This window comes from Furipterus horrens, unplaced genomic scaffold (genome assembly GCF_987537825.1).
Source record: "Furipterus horrens unplaced genomic scaffold, mFurHor1.1.pri manual_scaffold_10, whole genome shotgun sequence".
Taxonomy (NCBI): domain Eukaryota; kingdom Metazoa; phylum Chordata; class Mammalia; order Chiroptera; family Furipteridae; genus Furipterus; species Furipterus horrens.
In genome coordinates this window covers 88,808,114-88,831,972 of record NW_028327180.1, presented here as the reverse complement: position 1 = coordinate 88,831,972, position 23,859 = coordinate 88,808,114, and the positions used below count along the sequence as shown (strand labels likewise).

At 41.9% G+C, this 23,859-nt stretch overlaps 1 protein-coding gene across 3 annotated transcripts in view; it reads left to right on the top strand.

The window, feature by feature from the left end:
- Window positions 1-23,859, top strand: part of EBF1 (EBF transcription factor 1) — a 377,408-nt gene that overhangs the window by 333,912 nt on the left and 19,637 nt on the right. For all 3 annotated transcript variants that reach the window (XM_090288505.1, XM_090288504.1, XM_090288503.1), the window contains exon 11: window positions 8,571-8,659. In XM_090288505.1, coding sequence (XP_090144631.1) covers window positions 8,571-8,659 — 89 coding nt within the window. The remainder of the gene's footprint in view (window positions 1-8,570; window positions 8,660-23,859) is intronic.

The window sequence follows — 23,859 nt, the reverse complement described above, 5'->3', positions numbered from 1 at the left end:
AGATGAAATGGCTCTGTGAATGGTGGGGGAAGTGTTTTGAGTTGTCTCATAAAACTGCCATATTAACAGTCGCAGGAAGGCCCCCAGCCCAGAACTCTGTGCTTGGTTAGCGCGTGGCTCAGAGAAGGGCTGCTTAGCTTGGAGCCCCGCTCCGTGCCGTACCCCGCTGAGAGCGAAGGCTGCTGGTAGCTTGCTCTAGGAGGGTAATAAGTATTGTTGTTTAGCAATTGTGTTGTTGAAATTCAGCTCCACTATGTCTGACAGTATTTATCTAAAATACTTTCCCAGGTGCGTGTTCAAGTTCCAGTAAACCGTGTCTTATTGTGCGACCTTTTCATTTTCCAGTGAAAAGGGATCAGCCCGTCAGATAAAAGCTACAAGCCAGAGTACAGGAAAAATGCGTGCTCAGAAAATCCAAGCATGATTGAAAACAAGATGTGTTAAATCAATGCGGTTTATCGCCTGCCTATTCCCGGCAATTGCTGTTCTAAGCTCATTCTGAACACACGAGGGATGAGAAAAGTGTGGTGTCAAGCATTCGCTGGGGTGGGAATACAAGCAAACATGTTTATCAGACGGGCTAGGTGATTGTACCCCCTTGATAACAGTTATTGTCAAAACTCTTTGGGTAGAAATGTGAAGAACAATTATAGAAGGAATATTACTCTTGTTATATCAGAAGATATGCCAGTAGGGAAGAAGATTATGGCTTTATCCTTAAACATTAAGACAGAGGTTGCTGGTATTCAATATTCAAACACTGTCCTCCGTTACACAGTGAAAATCATCCTCTTCTTGTTCAAATATGATCCAACATTTTAAAAAATCCAAAATGAAAAAGATTGAAAGAAAAAAGTCATGAAGATCTTCAAGCTTTAGTTTACAGGAGGGATTTAATTTTAGTTATAAACTTGCCTCAGATTTGGAAATCTAAATCAGAGCTCCTGGAAGGCCAGGCCGGTCAGAGCACATCCCACTCTCAATAACAAGAGCAGCTTTCTCCTCACCTCTTTACGGCTAGAGAGCAGTACGCTGGTCCCTGGTTGTGGTACGTTCACCTACTGCCTGGTTTAGATGGAATGTAAGCCTCGAGGGCAAGAAAGGGGTCTGTTTACAAAGTGATGTGCTGTTTATGCCAATGATTCTCACCAAGGATCCTTTAGAAAAATACCAACTGGGTGTGGTATGGACTAAGTTCATTTAAAGGGTATCAACAGCATTTTGTGTCTCTTTTTCCCAAGGGACAAATCAACTTTTAAGAGTCCAACTTAGACCCAGGAGAACTTGGTGAGACAGAAAACACCATTTCTTGATCATTTGTGGGGCAAGTTCAAAATACCAACATGGCCTCCCCAAAGGTTTTTGTCAGTTGACATGCTGAGATTTAAGTGAAGAAATCAAGCCGAGCAACCCGTTCACCTGTATGAATTCAGGAGTCTGGGAACCAGAATTCCTCCTAGTGCTGGGTTTCTGTTGCACAGATATTTAGTAAAAGAGAAGCAGTTTAGTTAGTTTGGTAACGGGTCTTGTCAATATGCTGTAAACACAGATTCACCAATACGTAAACAAGTAGTCGTCCTGGAAGCGTGAATAAAACAGTTGTTCTGATTTATGCAGCCAGCTCTTATTGTACCCCAGTTTCTCCCCTTCCAATGTGAGTAATAATTGTTGACGTTGATGTCTGAGAATATTGAAGGAATCAATGAGACAGTGTCTATAAAGCACTTTGCAACAACTGGGAAAGGGATCTTAAATGACCTCCGAGTACATTTAAAATGACCACTCTAGAAGTAGTCATCGTGATCCTTAACATCTGTTAAAAACCTTCAGAGGTCTTTATAGAGAATTGTGTTTAGGAGGCAGGAACCTTAAACATTAGTTTTCTTTTGCAGATGTCTTTAAAAGTAGCCTGTTGAAGTATAAACTGGTATAAATTTTATAAATGATAGGAAATACATGTATCGGAAGACTTGAAATGTGCATATTCTTATATCCAAGAATTTCTCCCATGTTGTTGAGCACTCACGCTTACTTAAGTCAGTGAAAGTTTTGGGGGAAAACATACACCCCCTTTAACAGGGAATGTGTTACATAAATTATGGTCATCTGTATAATGCAATATGCTACAACCATTAAAAACAATGAGTTGGATATAAATATGTATGTAATATATATTTATAAAAAACAGTATTACGAAAATGTCTGAAAACATACATACTAATATAAATAGAGATATATGAGTGAGGCTATTATGGGACTCTTTCCCATTTTTTATGTTTCTTTTGTATATTTTATACAATAAGAATGTTTTTCTTTTAAATTTAGAAAAACAGCAAAGCTATTTCCATTTTGAGAAACAAAAGAAAGTCCCTCTTAATTCTTCCTTCCTGCTGTTGATTGCTTTTGCTTCTGGAAGAGTTATTAATTTCCAGACACACGCAAGTTCTTTGCCTTCCAAGTGACAGTCCTCGGGGTCTAGCATCTCTTCCTCCAAGTGTCCTCTTGGGCTCCCCTCCATGTTCGACCTCCCCTTCTCCCTTCGGTCTTTGCCTTGCACGCTCTGGCCGTGCACTTTGTAAAGAGGACGTAGCCACAGAGCCAAATGGTTGTACCTTCAGAAGAGAGCGGTACTGCTTCCTTCCCTTGATTTCTGAATCTCATAGCTGTTGCCACACATCAAGAGGTTTGAAGGCTACAAATAAGAAGTCAGAGCATGTTCAAAAGCCAGTTTGGAAATTTTCCTTTGGCTCCTAGGTGGGTAAATTCTGCTCGTGCTGGCTTCATCCTGACACCCTTCTGGTTCAGTTACAGCTTTCTGCAGTTCAGTGAGCCTCTTCCCAAAGCTCTCCTGGATCTCACTGGCTCCAGAGGCAGGGCGCCAGGCTGGAAAAGCGTTTCACACTGAAAACAGGGGCTTCGCTTGGAGGGGGTTGGGTGTAGGTTTCTTAGGGAGTGGATCCCTTCCACTGAGGAGACGGCCCTGAATGCCGTTTGTGCACTAGGCCTCTGGGCAAGTGTTGAACTATCCAAATGGCTGGAAAGGCTGCAGATTTCTTCACGAACCAGATTTCTGGCCCTTGTTTAGGTTTCTGGTTAATGTTTCCCTTTATATATTTTAGTCAGTTTTCAAGGTAGGTTCATGAAGATAACTTGCTGTTTTATTGTTTACCTCTGGTTGTTAATTTAGTGACTGAGAGAAAAACGGGGCCATTATGAAACAAAAAGGCTGAGCCTAACACATAGGTAATAACTCTCGTGCCCAGAATGGATCTGTCTTGAAGGGAAATGCTCTGTTGTTAGCCCTTTAGTTCAAATATAGAGTAGTCGCCAGGGAAGGTTGGAGACCCAGGTGCTGCTTTTATCATTGCCTCTGCTGTGAGGTTTTATTTATTCTTTGGCATAGAGGCTAGATAGTTGTTTGGCCACTAAGTGGCAAGAGAATATAAATATGGCGTTTCTAATAATATCTGCATTTCTTTCTATTTCCAGTCAAAATGACATCATGTCACACAACCATTAAAAAAAGGAAATTAAAACCCCAGAAATACGTTAGAACACTGCAGTGAGTCGCTGAGCTGTAAAAGCAGGGGGGCTGTGCTCTAACGCTGGAACGGCACCCCAAGTACTCTCCCCAGGGTGCTGGGAACACAGCTCTCCAGCCTCTCATTTCATTCCATTATTTCCAGGAATAAGTACGCAAGAAGTTACGGACAGAGCAGTGATTTCTCTAAAAAAAATGAAAGAAAAAAAAAAAAAAAAAACCCTGAAAAGAGAAAAATCAATGTTCATAACTGAGAATGGGATTTTAATTTGCAAATAAATCCCCTTAAAGAGAATTTTCTTCATTTGATGTGTTTGTGAGGTGGATTTAAAAAATAAAATAAAAGGCTAAAGGCTTGAAAAGGCCACCATTTACACATATATTTGGTTAGGATTTACTCATTATCACATGTTTTGAGTGGATTTGGTAATCTTGTCGTTAGTGTTAGTGCATAAAATCTAATCATATCACTCTAAGTTCTATTCGCATTTAGCATGCCATGCTGCCTGAGAATCTGGGCACCGTAACAAATAGACCCGTATAACCAGAGCTGTTCTTCCCGCCCAGGACCTCAGCTGAAGCTCAGAAGAGAAGGACTCCGCAGGGACTGGTTCTGGACAGAAAGTTACTGGTTTCCGTTAGGGAAGCCTGAGAGGGTGAGACCAGGAAGGAGCCCCTCGCCATTTATAAGCAGTCCCAACACAGCACCAGATGAAGTGGTTTATTTATTTTTAACCCTTTAATTAACTTCAACTTTCTGAAACCAAAAGACTTCGATGAAGCTCAGATGCCAGCCCCATGCTTATATTCTGTGCTTCCAACTAATACCCAGCCCCAGTATCCTATCAGAGCTGTGAGCAGGAAGACCTTTCTGAAATCTCAGCTGTATGCCTGTTCTGGAAGCTCGCTCTCCTGTGTAGAAATGTTTGATCTTTCTTTTTATGCATTTATAGGAAAGTTTCAGACATGCTGCGGTATACACATATAGCTTCTTATGAGGTCCTACTCAGCATTCTGCTAAATGTACCTACCTCTTAAGTTTGAACAGGTCTGTGGAAGACATCATAATTCAAATGTCTGTGACTCTCTAATAGCCTGATCTCTCTCTAAATACGTGTGCCCGTCAAGTGTAGGGTGACACCCCATCCAACCACTCAGGGAGGCAAGAAAATAGATCAGGAGGGCAGCCTGCTGTTGAGGGTCAGAGCTGTGTTCCAGCTCCACAAAGGAGTTCACCTGTCTTTTGGGGGTGGATTAAACATGCCTCTCAGAAAGTTTATTTTTAAGGACTTAAGAGTGTTGCGACACACAACAGTTAATTCCTACAAATGCCGTCTGAACACATGGCAGGCACTAAAAAAATGATGATTGAATCAATGGAGAATTTATTATCTTGTGAAATTTTTTAAATGCCCACATTGGTCCCATATTATTCTAGTCATTTAAAAATGGAGGTTTTTCTTGTTTGGGAGTATGGATTTTTCTAAACCTCAGAGCCTCCCTTATCGTGTTACTGGACCTCGCTGGTTTAGGGTGACACCCTCTCGAGCCCTGACCAGAGACTGTGGACTTGGCATTGGGCAGCGGGGCCACATATGCCGCTCACAACCCTGCATTCCTTTCACAATTTACAGCTTCGGCTGTTGTTTCGTTTTTCAACTTCAAATGCTCGTGCTCCTTTCTTTGTGGCTAATTATGCCCAATTAAGTTTTCTCCTTTCTCTACTGGATTCTCGGAATCGTCCCAAGTTTTAGGGGGAAAAATTGATTAGCCCCATTTCTATTGGTGTCCCCAGAGCCCCGTGCTTGAATACAATGAGGTCACTTTGTTGAAGGATTAACTTTATATTACATTCTTGCAGGGTAGATGTATGTCCCTAAGGTACCACTACGCCACTGATGAAATAAATATACCATTCTTTATGATTCCTCCCTGTTACCTTCTCTGTTGATTTTCAGAGAGTTTATGAATAGTCACATATTTATACAACTGGCCAAAAGTATACTACTTATTTTTCTTATGGTCTGTAATAACCTATGCACGGTTATTAAAGGGTATACAGACCCCTTTTAAGGCATAGTTTCTTATGTCATTACTTTATACAAGCAGGTCAAATTCCATCTTGGCAATAATCTCTTGCTCTTAACCTTTTTCTTTGATTATAAAAGTAATATATGTTCATTGTGGAAAATGTAGAGAATGCGCAGCACAGAGAGAAGGAAGAAAAAGCATTTTAAGGCCGTTTTTTTAGAAGTAACCAGGGTTAGGCAGTTTTGGCACAGTTTCTCTGTATATTTGTTTTTTTGAAAAGCAACCATATTGTGCATATGTTCCTGTGAGCTGCTTTTTAATCTGGCTGTGTGCTCTGTCAGTTGGTACTTTCTTCCCTGTGGCATTGCTTTTGAGGACTGCATCATATTCCATAGACAGTTCGTGCGTTTTCAGGTTGTTTTATTTAAAGAATCGTTATCAGATGCTTGTCCCCACTCAGTAATTGGTTTCATTTTTTTCTCTAGTCAGTACAGTCAGAAAAGCCATCAGACACTTTTGAATTTAGGACAAGGAGCTTTGTCTTGCGTATCTTTAGTGTTATCTTTGTGTTCAGCACTGGACGATTGCATTGTAATATTCAATACCTAAAGTGAGGGCAGATTAACATATTTAAAGATATGAGCGTGGAGCAAGTTATAAAGGCCTGGGGAATAAAAGCCTTTGTCTCACTCTCCGAAATACTTTCTCCAACATAGTATACTTCTGTAGAGTAGGTGCTTATTTTTCTTTGAATAATAAGTTTAATATATCTAATTCAATTATTCTTTGTGTCAGCAGAATGCCTTCTCCTCAGCTCTTTAGTTAGTAGTTCCATATGATATTTAAATTGCAGATAGTAAGTACCACTCATTCTGCTGTGTGTTGGCCGAATGGCCAGAGAAACACAGTCCCCCCTCCATACATCAGACAGTCACTCAATTAGCAACCATGGTTCCATGACACAGTAGGAATTAATTCATTATGCAGGCAACTGAAGGGGTGGGTCAGCACTTCAAATTTTATTGGTGGCTTAGACTGAAAAATAAAGCCAGGACTTGAAAATTTCAGGATGCTAAATTATGTCTTCACATAGTAATACGATGCGTTTAATTGTCAAAAGCTATTTTTATGGTTAAACTTCTTTGTTGGCATTTATATGATGGGTGGGGGGAGGATGTGATATATAACAAATCTAGGTGTTCGTTCCTGTAGCCCTTGTGCATTTCTTGATTAAATCCCCTGTATTTTACGAGTAGCAGCTTCCCTGCACAAAGACTCCTGTGGCTTTTTCTCTACAAGTCTAATTTGAAAAAAGAATTCTTCTCAAGGGTTTAGAAAGTAATCATAAAATGAGAGGAATAATAAATATTGTGCCTTAACACATATGCTAGCATAGATAGAAAGATTTGGTACACCTGGGTGTAATTTTAGTTAATTTCCATAAGAGACAGGTTGAAAGTTTACTGTTTTGGAAAAGGGGGGGGGGCATGGCTAAATCTCATATTTGCAAAAATGATTATATTATCTGAAATGAAAATGCTATTCTATTAACAACTTCAGTAAGCATTGCATTTGGGGAAAAATTTTTTTTAATAAAAAGTTACCTAAGTTCACTTTCACTTAAAATATACAAGTGAGGAAAAAGTACTTACTCTGATTTATGTGTCTTTCGGAGGTGTAATTATTGGCTTTTTATTCACCTGTGTAAAACAATGTACTTTTGTAAATGGATTTCTGGCCACTTTAGGCAGACTCCCCCCAGCCCCCACCCCCTATTTTTTTTCTTACATAAAAAGTAAGCACTGTCAATCAAGGAATTTTAAGGTTTATTTCCTCTTTAGAAATGATTGATAGCCTTTTAGATTTACAAGTTGACAAGTTAAAGGGTTCTATTGGTATAATTATGTACTAAATTCACAGTCTTTCAATTTAAATGTCCTTTTAAAACCACGAGATTATCATACCTGTATTTTGAAAAGTGGGCCAGTCAGTTTGGGTTGGTATACAAATTGCTTCCATTAGCCTTGGGACCTATTTGAATTTAATATGGTTTTTTAAAGTTAGTAGTAGTATGAATCTTACTTTAAAAATTTAGGTTAATGGAAAGTCATTTTAAGTAAAGCATGTGGCAACTTGTTTTCTAATGTATAGCTAAAGCTCAGAACTACAAAGACTGTCTTTTTTACTCAGTATGGGAGAAAATATGTGGTTGAGCACTTTGGTTACACTGAAAAAGAAAAGGAAAGAATCCACCCACCCAGCCATTACTTAGAAGATATGAGGGGTTTGGGTGGAGGACGGAGCTGCCATTTTTTCCTCATCAGGAGAAGAAGGCTGAAGATATTTTACATCCTGGGGAGAAATTTTGAGAAGGACAGACCAGAGTCCACTTTGTGTTGTGTTTGCGTTAAGGATGCTTTGAGGAGGGCGTAGCATAGCCAATACAAGTACAACAGTGCCCAGTGTCTCCAAATATTATTACAAGTTTGCTCTTTAGACTTTTTAAGAATTCTTGGAGACCCGGCTGCTCCAAGCTAGTCCTCCATAGAGGCTGGTCTTTTTCCTGAAATAATACCGACGTTGACGAATCAGTCTGCCGTTTTAGACATGAGCATGCTGTATCAAGGTCATTTTCAGTACTCAGCTCACCACACTCTTGCAGGCCTCATTGCCACAAAAGCCACTGAGATACTGTATCAACTGAGGTCCATCGGAAAGGTTACAACGGAGCAAGTACTTTCAACTTTCCTGCTCTTTATAGTCTGTAGATACTCTGCCACTCCGTGGTCTTTTGAGCAGTTCATTCCCTGCCATGGTCAACAGCAGAAGTAAGATGTTGGTGATGTTCAGCAAAGGAGACATTGGTCTGATCATTTCATGATCTAATTCAAAGGTTATCAGTTAAGCGTTAGACTTCCCAGTTACGTCCACACACAAGTGTTGCAAATCATGTCCTGTCCCCTGAAGCTGTTCTAATTGTGTGACTTCTCCATTGCAGCGCTCAATGAGCCCACCATCGACTATGGTTTCCAGAGGTTACAGAAGGTCATTCCCCGGCACCCTGGAGATCCTGAGCGTTTGCCAAAGGTGAGGACACCTCTTCTTTGGGTCGCGGTCTCTGGAAATTTGGGCTTGGGTGATTGTCAGGAAACTCTGCCACTGATAAAAATCAGCTCAGTATTTTTGTTCTCTGTGCGTTCGGTACTATAAGTGATAATAGAAGTAGCAAACACACTATGCCAGGTAATGTTGTACTTATAATACGTTATGCCATTTCTTCCTCTCAAAAAACCCTCTGAGGTTGGTACTATTACCACCTCCATTTTAGAGATGGACATGAGCAAAGAGAGGTTAAATTGTTTGCCCAAGGTCACACAGTATGTAAATTGCTAAACTGAGATTCATACCTATATAGTCTATCTCCGAAATCCAGGAAGTTAATTACTACATCATCCCAGTTCTTAAGAGGAAAAAGAACACTTTTTCTGCCTACATAAAAACTAATCCTTATCTCTGATAAGGGGATAAGAAAACATATTGATAGATCTTGCAACTGGACAGATGAGACAGAACCTCTTCCCTCTAGAGGCATCCCACCTTAGTGGGAGATAAGGTGATAAATGAAACAAAACTTCAAGGCACGGGAACACGTGTCGTGGAGCAGTACGTCGTTAATGGCCAACGGGGAAAGAAGGAAATTCTCGTTTGCTGACTTCTCTTGTGCACCTGTTGCCTGTGTTGGGAATATTCCCACCTCTGTACCCAAGGCACTGGGGCCCTGTGTGGGAGAGGTCACCAGATCCAACACCACACATAACAGAAACAACGGGGACATTTAACAGAAGCGAAGTTCAGTGAGGACTCAGAGGTGAGAACAGTGCAATGCTAAGGAAGCCTGGATTACAGAAGAGTGGAGCTGCCATTCACTGTTTACTGACAGCAAACTGGAATTTCATTCCCTCTATAAAGTGAAAAGTATTAGAAGTTGAATGAGTAGATGAGGGGCCCTCTCTTGGCTAAAGTATGTCTAGAGATAGGGCTGTTTTGTTCCTCCTCGTAAAGCACTTAGAAGAATGAAGTTGGCCTCCTTCCAGCTCAGCTAACCTCCTTGGGAGATCAGTTCATCATCAAATTCTACCTCTGTGCCTGCTGTCCTGGGGCGGGGCCACCTGTCAGAACAGGCCTGGTCCAGGAGACAGTGCCCGGGGCCAGTGGTGGGGGCGGGGCGCTGCTGCTCAAAGAGAGGGAGAACTGAGCTGAGCAGTGTGTCCACCTCAGCCCAGACCCCAGGGGAGGAACCACAGCCTCCACCCTCAGCTTCCCAGAGCAGCCTCACTTCCACCAAGTACTGCTGTTCCCCTTGGCAAAAACTTGAAAGCATGTCACCTGAGGAAGAAGTTGGATGATGTGCCAGTCTGTTCATACCTTGGGAAGGGCCCTCCATCATTCATTCCCTAGAGGGCGATAATTGGTCACTTTATTGGTGATTTTATAGCGCGGTGATATAAATAATGCGTGTCCACCCGCTGGGCAGTGCCTTCGGCATCTCAGTGGCAGGAAGAAGGCCTGGGTGCCATGCCAGATTCTTCCCATTGGGGGCTCGTCTTCACTTTGCTTTTGACACCTGATGTCTCTAGAGTCTGTTGGAGGGACTGGAGGGGCAGACCAGGTGGGGTGGGATTCAACAGGAGGGCAATGACTAGCTATGCAACCTGGGTCAGAATTTGTTTTTTTACATTTCAATGTTTTTCTTTAAAAGGAGTGAGTTGTGTACAGGAGGGTTAAATGCTTTATAGACAAGAAAAACAAAACTGCACTAGAACCAACTTATTCATCATCATCGTCTCCTTCATTTTCCACCTTTTCCTTCTTTCCCTTGCTTTTCTCAGCCTTGACCAGCCTCAGGCTGTCCTTGAGCTCAGTCCACAGCGACATCCTGTGAGCATTTCTCCTTCAGCGTAGCTGCTGCCACCTTTTCATCGGGCTGCTTGTCACCTGCAGCCGTGTGACTCCCCGTCTCTCCCAGCTTCTTTGCAACATCACCAATGGATATTTTTATCCTTAAAAAAATGTTAAGCAAAATTCTTTACCTCTCTGTGCCTGCATTCCCTTCTCTGTCAAATGGAGATGTCAGTATTTCCTACTTTGGTGGGGGGTTACCACTCACTTAGCACTCAGAAGGTAGCTACGATCATTGACCAGTGAGTTAGGGTGGGAACCTGGCTCCTGAGATCGCTTCCCTCCAGTCTCAGCAGAGCAGGAAATCCACATCCCAGGGAGCAGTTGAGTATACGGTTTATCTTCTGTGCCGCGGTTTCTTCATCTGTAAAAATGGGATGTAATCGTGCTGACTTTATGGGGCCCACGTCAGGACAGAAAGAGGTGATCCCGTGGGTGCCTTCAGCACAGTATCTGGCCTACAACTGCCACTGTAGAAAAGATGATCACAAACTAGGGAAAAAGTGTGGCTTCCCCTGGATGAGGTCTGAAGCAGCAAGGCAGGCCTTGGCTATACAGAAAGGAGGCAAGTAGGAACATACAGTTGAGTTTTGCGTGCTTACTTTTAAAAACATTTTTATGGTTGAATATCACATTCAGAAATGTTGAACAAACAGCCCAGGCACGTGTCACCGTGTCCCCAGCGGCCTGATGGTGAAATTCCCAGCCCCTTTTTCCTGGGTTTGGGACAAGTAATCAAGGACACAATGGCCTTGTGTGTTAAGGAAACACCCCACAGCTCGCATCCACCCCGGGGCCGCGCAAAGACTTTGGCCGGAGCCCACCCCAGGAAGCTCTCTGTGTGACTCAGACCTGAGTGGCCGTCCCCTCAGCCCTGAATGTTAAGGCGGAGTGAGAGTTCAAGAGCATGGTCAGGAAGTGGAGGAAGGAGCCAGCACGAGCTATTCCTACGGACTTGGGAGGTTTGGCCTCTCGCTGTCCATTGTTAGGTGGATAAAAAGGGGCCCCGCCTTTCTTAGGATCATGGTCAGTGTTTGTCAGACAGGAGTGTTTCACTGAGCTGTGGACCACACACCTTAAAAAACAAACTGCACTTTATTAAACCCATGTGTTTGTGAATAGACAAAGCTAGATTCATACAACCACCCACATATTCTGTCAAATGAAACTGCTCCAAAGACCAAGCAGACAGCTTTCCATAATAATATGCCTTTGTATACTGGCTTGGGCTTTTTCAAAGACCCTGTGCATGCTTTGTTTTATTGGCGCCCCTCCTGTGAGAGGAGTGAGGGAAGCAGACCTCACCCCGTTCCCCAAGCCGAGTCCTTCTATCTAAATTATTTTGTCCCTGGAACTCACCCTAGTGATAGCCGCTGTACACACAGATTTAAAATACTGTGATCATGCTAACCTTAGATGCTGCTGGCTTTCCTGTTCCATGTGCACACGGGGAAGGGCAGGCTAAGGTTTTTAAATCGCAGCTTTCTGTTCTGTTTCATACCGGCTCGCCTGCCTTTCTCGTTCCTGGCAAGAGGGACAGGCACATGTGACCAACTTTGGGGTGAAGGTTGACTTTTCTTATAATGTCGAGGTGAGGGGGTACAGACTGTGTTCAGTCAGATGCTCAGAGGTGCTGAAATGCATAATGCAACCCAGGAACATTGAGCAAGGAGCTCTCTCTGTGTTGGAGGCCAGAGGTGTCTCTGTCCCCTTCCGGTCTGCTGGTTGTCTTCCAGAGTGGTCAGCGACCATTTGCACGAAGGCAGTGAGTGACAGGAGACCCCGAGTTAGCAGTGGATGCCAGGGAGGAGGTAATGTTTAATTGATGCCTACTGTGTGTGCAGCGTGGCTTTATCAAGGTTTTTGATGGGCATCGAGGCCAAGAGAGAGGGCTCTCATGTCAGACAGACATGGATTTTGAAAACCAGACTCACTACTTGGCACACTTGACTCAGCCTTCCCAACCTAGGTTCTCTCCTTCCTTCGAGCAGCTGCCCACAATGTTATTGGGCATTCACAGATAATTTATGCAAAGAGACCTCTCTGGCATTTAGCAAGATGTCAGTCAATGGGGGCTACAAATGCCTACAAGGGGGGTGCCCCCCATTTCATAAGAGCCAGAGTTCCCAGAGGGCTGGTGACTTGCTACAACCTCTCGGCCAGTTTGTAGAAAACAGAGTCAAACCCAGGTCCTCAGGCTCGTGGTTACCCCTGCATAGACTCCCACTTTCCCCCCGCACCTGCAAACCCACGTAAGTTTGCCTTGAGGGATCAGCGCCTCTCTCCTGCCCCTCACCTGCACCCCACCCCCATCCCACCCCGACTCTCCAGCCTTCTCTCACTTGCCCATCGAGCAGGGTTGACTTGGGGGCCTCCACAGGGTGAAAATGTTTTTTCTCCAAAAGCCAGTCCCTCTTTTGGAGAAAATAAAGCAGTTTGAGAAAAGTAACAAAGGCGGCATTTGTGTATTTTGCTTTATGGAGCTGAAAATATCTGGTAAATTGATCCAGTGGGAGTAATAAATACACATTACTTTATCTTGTTCTTCATGTCCTATACCCCTGAGCCCTGATGGAACAACAGCACTTAATAGACTTAAAAAAGAGTAATTACACTCATTGGCTGTGTGATTTTTCAGCCCTCCCAGCCCTGCCTGACCTTCTAATTTAGCTCACCGTGTCTAACTAATGCATTTATATTCATCTTTTATGAAGCATGTATAGTACAGAATTGACTTTAGAGCCTTTTTCAAGCTGTCCTCTCGGGCCTCCAATCTGGTTAGTGGTGAGGGAGTGGGAGCTATTCATCTCTATACATTCGCGTGTGTAGATAACGCGTGTACCTGGCTCACAGCATTTTTTTATCCTTCGTGAAGCATAATAAAAAGTATTTATTACATTTTTACTTTAAAGCTTTTATACATCCTAGCATTATTTACAGCTAAACATGCAGGCAAAAGATGCGAGTGTTTTTAAAATGATTACTGTTAATGTTTCTGCTTGTCAGAAGCGCTTAAATTTTCCTGCACTTTGTCTAAAAACTTAGTACTGTTGCCTTTGGAGAACAACACATTTAAAAGATCTTGCAAGTCAGATTTGCAAACACTGCTGACAGTTTGTGATGAATGATATTGCAAAATTTGCAAGATGTTTGTCATTTCGCACAGCCGAAATATTAAGGAACAGATTGAGAAATGCGAAACCCCCTATGGAAAACAACCATCCCCAACCAAACCCGAAAGAAACCTCAACCAAACCTGGAACTGAGAGCGCGCACGCCAGGCTGGATCTCTCACCCGGGCCTTCTCTCCCAACTTCCCACTCAGCCCGTGGAACCCAATTGTTCTCAGTGCATTCTCTCTCACCATATGGTCTCCTCATTACCATACACTACGAGTCCATATGGGAAACTTGTGAAATGAACTGTATTCATTTCAACTGCCAGATGAGCAGCCTTTTGCTTTGCAAGCTTAGCTTAAGTCATCTGCTGTCTCCGTGTTGTTATGGCAACATGATACCAATAAAAAATTCTAATCTACTGTAAGTGATCACAGTGTTTTAAGTGCTTGCCTGTAACTGCCCTCAAAGGGGAGGATAGAGGAGGAGTTGTATTTGTCTGAGGAGCAAAGGGTTGTTCTTCATTCCAGCAGGTGTCAGTAGAGAAGCTGGGGAGGAGCAGCGGGAGGGGCCGGAGCAGCCCTATCGCAGATACCCATTGTCAGGAAGGTGGGTGGCAGAGGGATGGATGGCAGCGAGGATGGACTGCAGACCCTTTGGGCGGGTGTAGAAAAACACTGAATGTCAAAGCCATAGTTCTTCTGGCAGACACGGTACTCTGCTGGTGCGGCGCAGACGGAATAAAACTCAAGGTCTGAACTGCACTGGCAGCAAATCCCTGCGGAAGTGTCTCCTTCGTTGGCACGTGAAAAAAAACTCAGGCCCCCCTCCCCCAAGCCCTGCTCCTCTTGTACATGGGAATTAGTCATCTCCAAAACCATGCTAATTGAGAGTACCTTAAGATAATGGAAGGAGGCAGCAACATCCTTAAATGTAAATCATTTTCACCTCTGCAGGCCACATGATATGTTGCATCTCTGTCGCTCTGTCTGTATTGAAAGTGAATGTTTATAGACTCAGTTCATCAGTTCACATTAGCTTCATGCTGAATATTTAAACACAGAACAATTTGAACACACCACGAAGGGAGACAGTGACTGCACTTTCATTTGGAACAGCAAGGGCTCATCTAATAATAATTTAGTAAATCAGCCATTTAGCGGCTCGGTTGTGCACCGCATTGTGCCAAATATTATTCAGTTCAACTGTAATACACTTGCAGAATTGAAATTTAGACTCTAGTCACAGGCACTGTGTTTGCTCAATGGAGAGATGAGACCCCAGACCGCCCTCCCTAAAGAGCGTTCGTGTTTAGCGATTTATCATAAATACAGAGCTGGGGCCAAAGGAAGCTGGAGTTGGCTGTATACAATGTATTCTAATTATGCTTTTATTGTTTTAGTCTTTATGCAAAGACTATCAGTAATTCAAAACCCGCAGTTGCAACAGTGAAAATACAAATAAGAAATCTTTGCATAACCACATTGCCTGTTAGCAGACAAGGGGATGACTAAGGAGTTCAGAAAAGGATAAAGAAGGACCCTACACCTTCGTCTTCCACCCTGGGACACTGCCGCTCTCTCTCATCTTATTCACTGACTGCTTTTCTTAATTTAAAGAAACTATTACCATTATGTCCAGGAACCAAAGTGACTTGAACAAAAAAATACAGACCCAAAAGCACAGCATAGGGTCTAGTCAACTCTTAAACAAAGCAAGTTTTTAAAATTAAACAAAAAAGTTTTTATTTTTCTATTACAATTTACCTTCAATATTATTTTATATTAGTTTCAGGTGTACAATCATATACTTTACACAGTGATCCTCCCAGTAATTCAAGCACCTCCCTGGCACCGTGTACAGTTAGCTCAGTATTATTACCTACATTCGCTATGCTGTACGTTATTCCAACCCCGTGACTATTTTGTACCTACCAATCTGTACTTCTCAGCCCCTTTGCTTTTTTCACCCAGTCCCCCAACCCCATCCCCTCTGGCAACCCCATCAGTTTCTCCTCTGCATCTGTGAGTTTGTTTCTGTTTTGTTTATTTTCTTCTTTAGATTCTACGTAGAAGTGAAATCATATGGTATTTGTCTTTCTCAGTCTGACTTGTTTCACTTAGCATAACACCCTCTAGATCCATCCATGTTATTGGAAATTCTCTTTAATGGTTGAGTAGTATTGAATTGTGTGTGTGTGTGCACACGTGTGTGTGTGTGTGTGTGTGTGTGTGTGTGTATATAAAAAACCTCTTTTTTATCTACACATCTCTTGATGAGCACTTGGGTTGCTTCCATATCTTGGGTATAGTAAATAATGCTACGATGAACATAGGGATGCGTATATTTTTTCAAATTAGTGTTTTGGCTTTCTTTGGATATATACCCAGAAGTGGAATTGCTGGTTCATAAGGCAGTTCCATTTTTAATTTTTTGAGGAACTTCCGTATTATTTTCCACAGTGGCTGCACCAGTCTGCATTCCAACCAGCAGTGCAGTAGGGTTCCCCTTTCTCCACATCCTCACCAGCACTTGTTGTTTGTCGATTTATTGATGATGGCAATTCTGACAGGCAGGAGGTGATACCTCACTGTGGTTTAAATTTGCATCTCTCTGATGATTAGTGATGCTTAGCATCTTTTCATATGTCTTATTGGCCATCTGTAGGTCCTCTTTGGAGAAGTGTCTATTCAGGTCCTCTGCCTATTTTTTAATTGGATTATTTGTTTGTTTGTTTGCTTTTTGGTGTTGAGTTGTATGAGTTCTTTATTAATTTTGAATTTTAACACCTTATGGGATGTATCATTGGCAAATATCTTTTGCCATTCAGTAGGCCGTGTTTTCATTTTGTAGATGGTTTCCTTTGCTGTACAAAAACTTTTTAGTTTAATGTAGTTCCAGTTGTTTATTTTTTCTTTCATTTCCTTTGCCCAAGGGGATAAGCAGAAGAAATATTGCTAAGAGAAATGTCAGAGATTTTACTGCCTATCTTTTCTTCTAGTAGTTTTATGGTTTCAAGTCTTACATTTAAGTCTTTAATCCATTTTGAGTTTTTTCTTGTGTGTGGTGTGAAAAGGTGGTCTAGTTTCAGTTTTTTACATGAATCTCCCCAACTTTTCCAGCACCATTTTTTGAATAGACTGTTAAGACAAAGCACCCTTGAATTTGATTATAAAAATTTTGTCTCTGTAGTCTCATCAAAAACACAAACTATGGAATGCAGTACTTTTCCTGTGCCTCTCCTCTCAATCTGTCAGAAAACTTACAGGCAAATTCCACTTCACCATTTTGATGATATACATAGTTTAGGGCATTCCCTACTCCTACTTTTAGCATGGGAGTGTAGCCTAGATCCATGCACCCTTGAACTTATATATAGAATTGTGTGTGTGTGTGTGTGTGTGTGTTGAGTATACACATACACATCCATGCATTTATCATTTTTCTGAGCAGGGAGATTGTAGCTTCAGTTAAGGAGCCCAGTACCTCTACAAGAATTATAATTCTCACTTTTTTTGATGACTTATTGTATCTTTAATGGACTTACTTGGCAGTAAGTTATTCTGCTTGTGTTTATGGTATCAGGCCCATTTTAGAGATGAGGAAACTGAGACTCAGAAAGGACAAGTGACTTGTTCAAGCTTACACAGCTGATGGATGGAGGCTTTCTACCTTCCCAGATTTCTTCACTATTTGTCCATCCAGAATCGTTAACAGTTTTTGCCAATAGGATTGCAAACAGCACTCAAAGCACATAATACATATTGACTCTAAGAATGCATGAAATTTGCCCAAGTTCTATAGAACATAAGTGAGGATTATCAATATCATTGCAGGCTATTGCTCAATAAGCACTATGTGCCAGCGGAGCCAGCTGCTGGTATTCACCCTGCTTTACAGACCAGGAAACAGACCCGTGATTACAGGCTGATGGGGGGCAGAGCATGGGTTTGAGTCAACTCTATTGGACCCAGAGCCAGTATCCCTGAGCACTGCCTCCTAGAATTAAGAAAAGGGAATTTTAAGAAAAAAGGCAAATTTGCAGACCAGTCTTCTAAAAAATCCTTCGACTCGGCCAGCGGCAAAGGGAACTGGTAGCACAGACTGAGGTTACCTTACAAATGGCTGAACCAGCCCAAAGTGGCAGCAAGAATTTAAAATGCACACAGACAACCGTTGGAATAATTCTTCTTCTCTTTAGCTGCAGAGTCATTGTTGTAGGGACTTGTAATAAGACTTTATTCCAATAGCTTAATTTGGGAACCTCTTTCAAGTTCTTTTTTAGCTCTGAGATCTTAATGAGGGGGGGCTATAAGTTTAACCTACTTCATGTCACACCCTCATAAAAGAGCGTTGGATATAATTACTCATTAGTTCAAGAAGTCACAGGAAGAACAAAGGGCTAACTCGTTTCTACCTCCCAGTTATCCAATGTCCTCTTAAAGACCGAAGCCCTTAGAAACAGAGGCGCTGGGAGGTGTTCCTTGCGGACTCTTCTCGGCCTTGGCTAACACTTCAATTAAGCGTCAGAGTAACAAGAACTGAGCCCCAGTGGTCTCGGGGCAGTGGATTTTTAATTGCAGTTAGAGGCAGGACCATCTGTAAAAGCCTTGGAATCATCATTTATAGATGCATTTGTCTGGGGGTCCATATAATAACTGAAGATGTTCAACAATTTAAGAAGCAAAACACAGCTGTATTTTTGCTTCCCTGAGGTAGCTTTAAAGGACAGCAGAGTTCGGCATGCACAGACCACTTACTCAAGTTTAAATACATGTACTTGTCCAAAACCACAAATATACACATACATTTTTATACACTTGCCAAATGCACATACATAGACATACACAGACTTACATACGACAATAAATGTCTTAGTTTACTCAGTGGTCCTTTTACTTCCAAACCATATATTTATTCTCCTCCGCCCTAAGGAAAGGGAAGTGGCAGCCAAGAGACAAAGAGAAACAGAAGTAGTTAAGGTTTGGCTTTTGTGTTTCTAAGAGCCCAGGCCTTGGTGACTTAAAAGGTTTTCAAGGGTAATTTTGACTTGAGGCAGTTTTTATTTCATGTGCTCACTTTACAGCCTGGCCCTGAAAAAGGCACCTCTGTCCGTAGCCTTCTCTTTAAGCAGGGACTTTTATCCTGATCAGAAAGCTGATTTCCAAGGCCACTCAGCAGGACCTAACCCAGAGCGCTGGTCTGAAACCAGTACAATGGATTGGAATCAGAAGAGCCAGCCAGAGGTTACCAGGTTCAGCTCTGTACCTGCAAGCAGGTCGTGTTCACAAGGGTGCAAACACCATTTTTCACTGTATTTGTGGCGGGAAGCACACCAGGCCCCCAGTCACCAATTACCATGACACCTTTTTGAGGAGAAAGCCAGGAGACCAAAAAGGGGGGGAAAGCCATTGTCATAACTCTGCTCACAATTTATACTTAACTGCTGACGCTTGAAAAGTCGAACATTTTGGTAAAATGAATCAAGTTGTAATGTTTCTTTTACGAGATCCCCTTGCAGGAGCAGGAGGTTGGGCCCCTGGTGGAGACCAAGCCCAGTTATCCATCACAGTAAAGTCAGCTGTCCGAGCAGCTCCTCAGAGGTCACACTATCGAACCGAAGGCTCTTACAACTATATTATTGCTTACGGAACAGTAATTGAGGCACCAGGTAAAAATTACCTGGTCTAATAGGCAGCGAACAATTTTCACTCAATAAAATTATAAGCCGAATCATTCATTTCATAACACTGGCTAATTTATTTGTTGACCTTTTAATATCCATAGCTCTTCCGTGGTATTAACTGCAACTCAGACAAAATCTCTTGTTCATTTCACTTTCATTGATTTTTTTTTCCATTGTGGCAATAACAGCTGCTTGAAAGCAGCCTTTTTCTTTCCACTGTAAAAGTCAATCATGTAAGTTAGCATGTCTTAGGTTGATACAGCCACGTTAGCTTACAACCTACTTTAGTTTCTTATGATTCAGGGGTCTTCCATATGGTGGTCGTATCAAAGGCAAGGCTTTCTGAGGGGCCTCCAGCCTGATGATACATAATAATACGTTTGAGAAGCAGAGGGCTCTCATCTAACCTGAGCAAGAAATCCACTTTAAGATTAAAGGAGGCTGAATAGTAACCCTTGCACTTACTTTAGACTAGACGACCATGTTTTTCAGTGCCTCTTGTGTTAATACCAGTAGACCTCTTCCAAATATTTAATTCCTTTGTTTTGGGAATTTCTGCAGATTTTGATTATGGTTTGTATTTTATTTTTCTTTAAAGGCTATGGGCAATTAGGGTGCTCTAGAATATTCAGTAAGTTTCGATTAAAGCTTCTTATATAATAAAATACTCGGAAGTCTTTAGAATGCTGGGTTGTAAAATATAATTGTTGCACATTTGGCACTTTATGCCTCCCTAGAAATAACCACTTGCTACCTACCCCGCCTCTAGGCTCCCCCTTTCCATTTCAATTCACTCTAAAGTGGTCTTTAGCCATAATGAGAATGCCCCTTTCAACAGAAACATGTTTAATTATACCCACGCTAAGTGTAAGTGACTCTTCTCAGTCACAGGGCTCCTGAGTAAAGAGTGTTTAAAGCGTGACACTAACGGTTTCTAATGATCTCTGTGGCAAGCTCTATTTCGAGTTCATATTACCAGAAAAATGAAAAATTTGAGGAATGTCTCAGAGGATCGGAAACTAAACAGTGTTCAAGTATTGTTCTGGTTTGTTTTACTCTGTCCCTCACTGCCCTCGTTCTGTGAGTTTTTAGAATGCAAAGTCTACCATTGTGGAATTTTCCATTTGGCTAAATAGACACAAAGGAAGTTGGGGTGTAAAACTACCCTCCACAGAAATACCTCTCGGTACAACGAGTAGTTACCGCTTTGTGCATCTAGCTCTGTGGGGAATGGGCAACACCAATAAATTGTTTGGCTTTTAGGATTCCTAATCTGTAGTGTCACCCAGACTTGCAGAAGCAAGTGGGGAGGGAGCGAGAGCTTAGGGACTAGAGACCCAAAAGTACTGTTCAAAATTGAGACCCTGTAGTAAGCTCTGGAGTGAGGAGGGGAATGAAATCAACGCCGATTTCCTTAGTAGATGCTTATCGCCTTGAAATGGGGAGTGATTCTGCTACTTCACTTCCCCTCATGCTCCTGATACTTGCTTCCCCTGCATTTTGACTCCTCTGATAAGGTAAAGCGGACTGGTGATGAATGGCTGTCAGAAACACTGCTGTGACAGAAAAGTAGTGTTCTTCTTTCTCAGTAATCACCCAGGTCAACTTGACTTCGATCATCATTGTAGCTTCTGCTTTCTTCTACATTCTGCAAAACATTATTTCCCACTCAAGGCGGCAGAAAGACAAGCACAGATTGTTCTTTCGAATTATTGACGCATCCCTGGACCTTAATTTTATGAGGGAGTTCCCAGAGTCTCCATATCGGATTCTGAAACTTAAAATTAATGTTGTGTCGGTAGATGGGTGTCCAACTGGCTTTACGAGTTGGCTTACGTAAGCTCTGAATGAGACGAAGTTCAGGCCGTCTCATCTCTCCTGCTCACCTGGGTTTGAATTACTCAGAACAGTGAATTGGGTCTATACATGGGCTCAGTATTAGACAATTAGACGATCTTCCCCTTCCTCCTGGAAGCCTAGATATGGGCCGTGAATATGAGCTCATTAGCCACACACTTGAGGTCCGGCACTGAAGAGAAGACACCCATGGAAGGTGAATAATCCGCAGAGATTTTACTGTCATGAAACAGAAGGAAAGATGAGTTAACCATGTCTGCATATCAGACCTGCTATGCCTGGCCCCCAGGAATGTGCAAATGCCTAAGTATTTCTAAGGGTCTGAGAGTACAGTTAATAAAAGGCTAATGTTCATCAAGACCAACCTCCTGTTGCTAGGAGCCTATCACTTGAGATAATATTTGTACCCAACGTGATTCATTATATTAATCACAAAATTAAAATGTAAGCACAAGCCAGCAAGAGTGGAAGAGTGAATTTCTAAAAACGAGGGGACATAAAAATCCCCACCGTGATCAAGCCTTAACTTTTGGGAATTTATATATTGGGTTAAAAAGTCTGGAGCCAAATGGAGAATCAAATTTAAGTCTTCTGCTTTTATAAATCATGCCAAATATATGACTTTGTCATTTCATCAGATAAATTAAACATGTGCTTTTAAAAATCAGTAACTATCTTAGAATAAACTCTTCAACCAGAATTTCTCAGGGCCTTTGGCTGGTAAACCTTGTGTGGGGGTCTTAGAGGAGATGAAGACGTCTCCCTGGCCCTGAGCCTACAGCCCAGGCTGGAGAGTGCGCACGAGATCAGAGCAAAATGGCCCCACTTACTTTCCTGCTGTGCTGTGCTGGGTAGTATCAGTCAGTATTATTTTTCAGAGGTAGAGTGAGATTAGAAGTTGGGGAATCCACGAAGGTGGAATTGATTCTGAGAGAATAGCGTAATTCTCTGAAGCTCAGGCTCTGATGTCTAACAGGCCTAGGTTGAGTCTCTGCTCATCCACTCTTCAGTGTGTGAACTCGGGGGAAGCTGGCTGACTTCTCTGAGCCTCAGTTTCCTCATCTGCCAAGTGCTGATATGGACCCTAAGAGGTTCTCTGTGAAGACTGAGTTGTGATCCCACTCTCAATACACCATAGCTATCTTCTTCATTATTACACCACCACTGTTAGAGGGTGGGAAGGCATTGTTGAGATTGAAGCCAGCATTCCAAATAAAGGAAAGGCAAGGGGGTGTATGGAGACAGGAGGGAGCCCTCCATTTTACTTCTAGGCTGGGAAGAGCTAGCTAGACCAGAATAGAGAGCAGTTCTTCATATGAGTGGGGTGATAAGGTTGGATAAAGAGGGTAGGACCAGACTGGGGGGTGGGATCTTTTATAATCCCAGTAGAACCCTATACCTAGATTCTGGGAAGATAGCATGCCTTGGAAGATGCTGGAGAGTAATATCAGTGTGTGACCACTGAGGCAACAGGAAGCTCAAACATTATTTGCTAATTAAGAAGGCTGCTAATAGGAAGGAAAGCTTTTTCTTCCCTCTGTATCTGTACCCCACTCAGCACTTTTGTTATAAAGGCTCCAAAACAAAAGTAAGACCTAGAACAATTACGCTTGGACTGTTTCTTGGTACTCCATTTGTCCGTCAGTCTTCCCTGTGTTTTGTAAACTCGAACTAGATTTAGTATGGTTTATCCATTTTTTCTCTTCAGACCCTCCATTTACATAATTATCAACCGATGGCTATGGCAAGACAGGTGAAACCAGGTTTTAATTGTGAGAGGAAATAAATCAGTGAAAAGTTGTTGTTTTTAAGGAGTAAACATTTTTTTGCTTCTTTAGTAGAGAAGAAATCCAAGGCCATGAGAAGAAAAATAGGCTGACTCAGGATGTAGATTGAGAACAAGCATTAGCTCTGTGAGAAGACTCTCTAGCTTTCAATATTTAGGATGCTAATATTTGTCTTCTTAATTCCCCAGTGGGATTTTTTTTAAATCCAAGGATAGGATTAATTATCTTGGAAGAATCTAATCTCTACCCTCATGTTTTAAAGTGCAAGCAGGGAGACATTTTAAACACTATGAAAAGAAGGGAAAATCTCTCCTGACAAATAAATGCCTTGAAAAATTAGATATCAGTACTAGTCAAGTGCTCTTTCTTTTCAGAAATATTAAAATTGCATATTAGAATGGAAGGATCCTTACCCTATGCTCCCTCCTAATGCCACAAAACATAAGATTTTAAGAACAATTTCAGAGACAAAAGATGATATGAAACAGCCAGCTCTTCCCCTTATGGGAAATTTCTTTTTTTCACATCCCAGGCTCAATCATTTCCTAATGTGAAATTACAGATTTTTTAAATTACCATATAAAACTGCAAAAAAATTACACTTGTGACCACAGAAAAGATAGCATACACTATCAATTTGATTTTAAAAGGCATACATCTTTTATACTACCTGTCATTTTTATAATGCCTTTTACAAATTTAATCAATACATTTTAACATTCTATATACTTTAAGTGCAATATACAATAAATATTCAAGTTTCATCTTAAACATGCTTTAGCCTTTAAATTGTTAAAACTGCAGTGCCCTTTCAATCTACTTACATAATGTCATAAAATATACATTTCAAGGTAAATGAAGTCAGCTACTTCAATTTAGTCC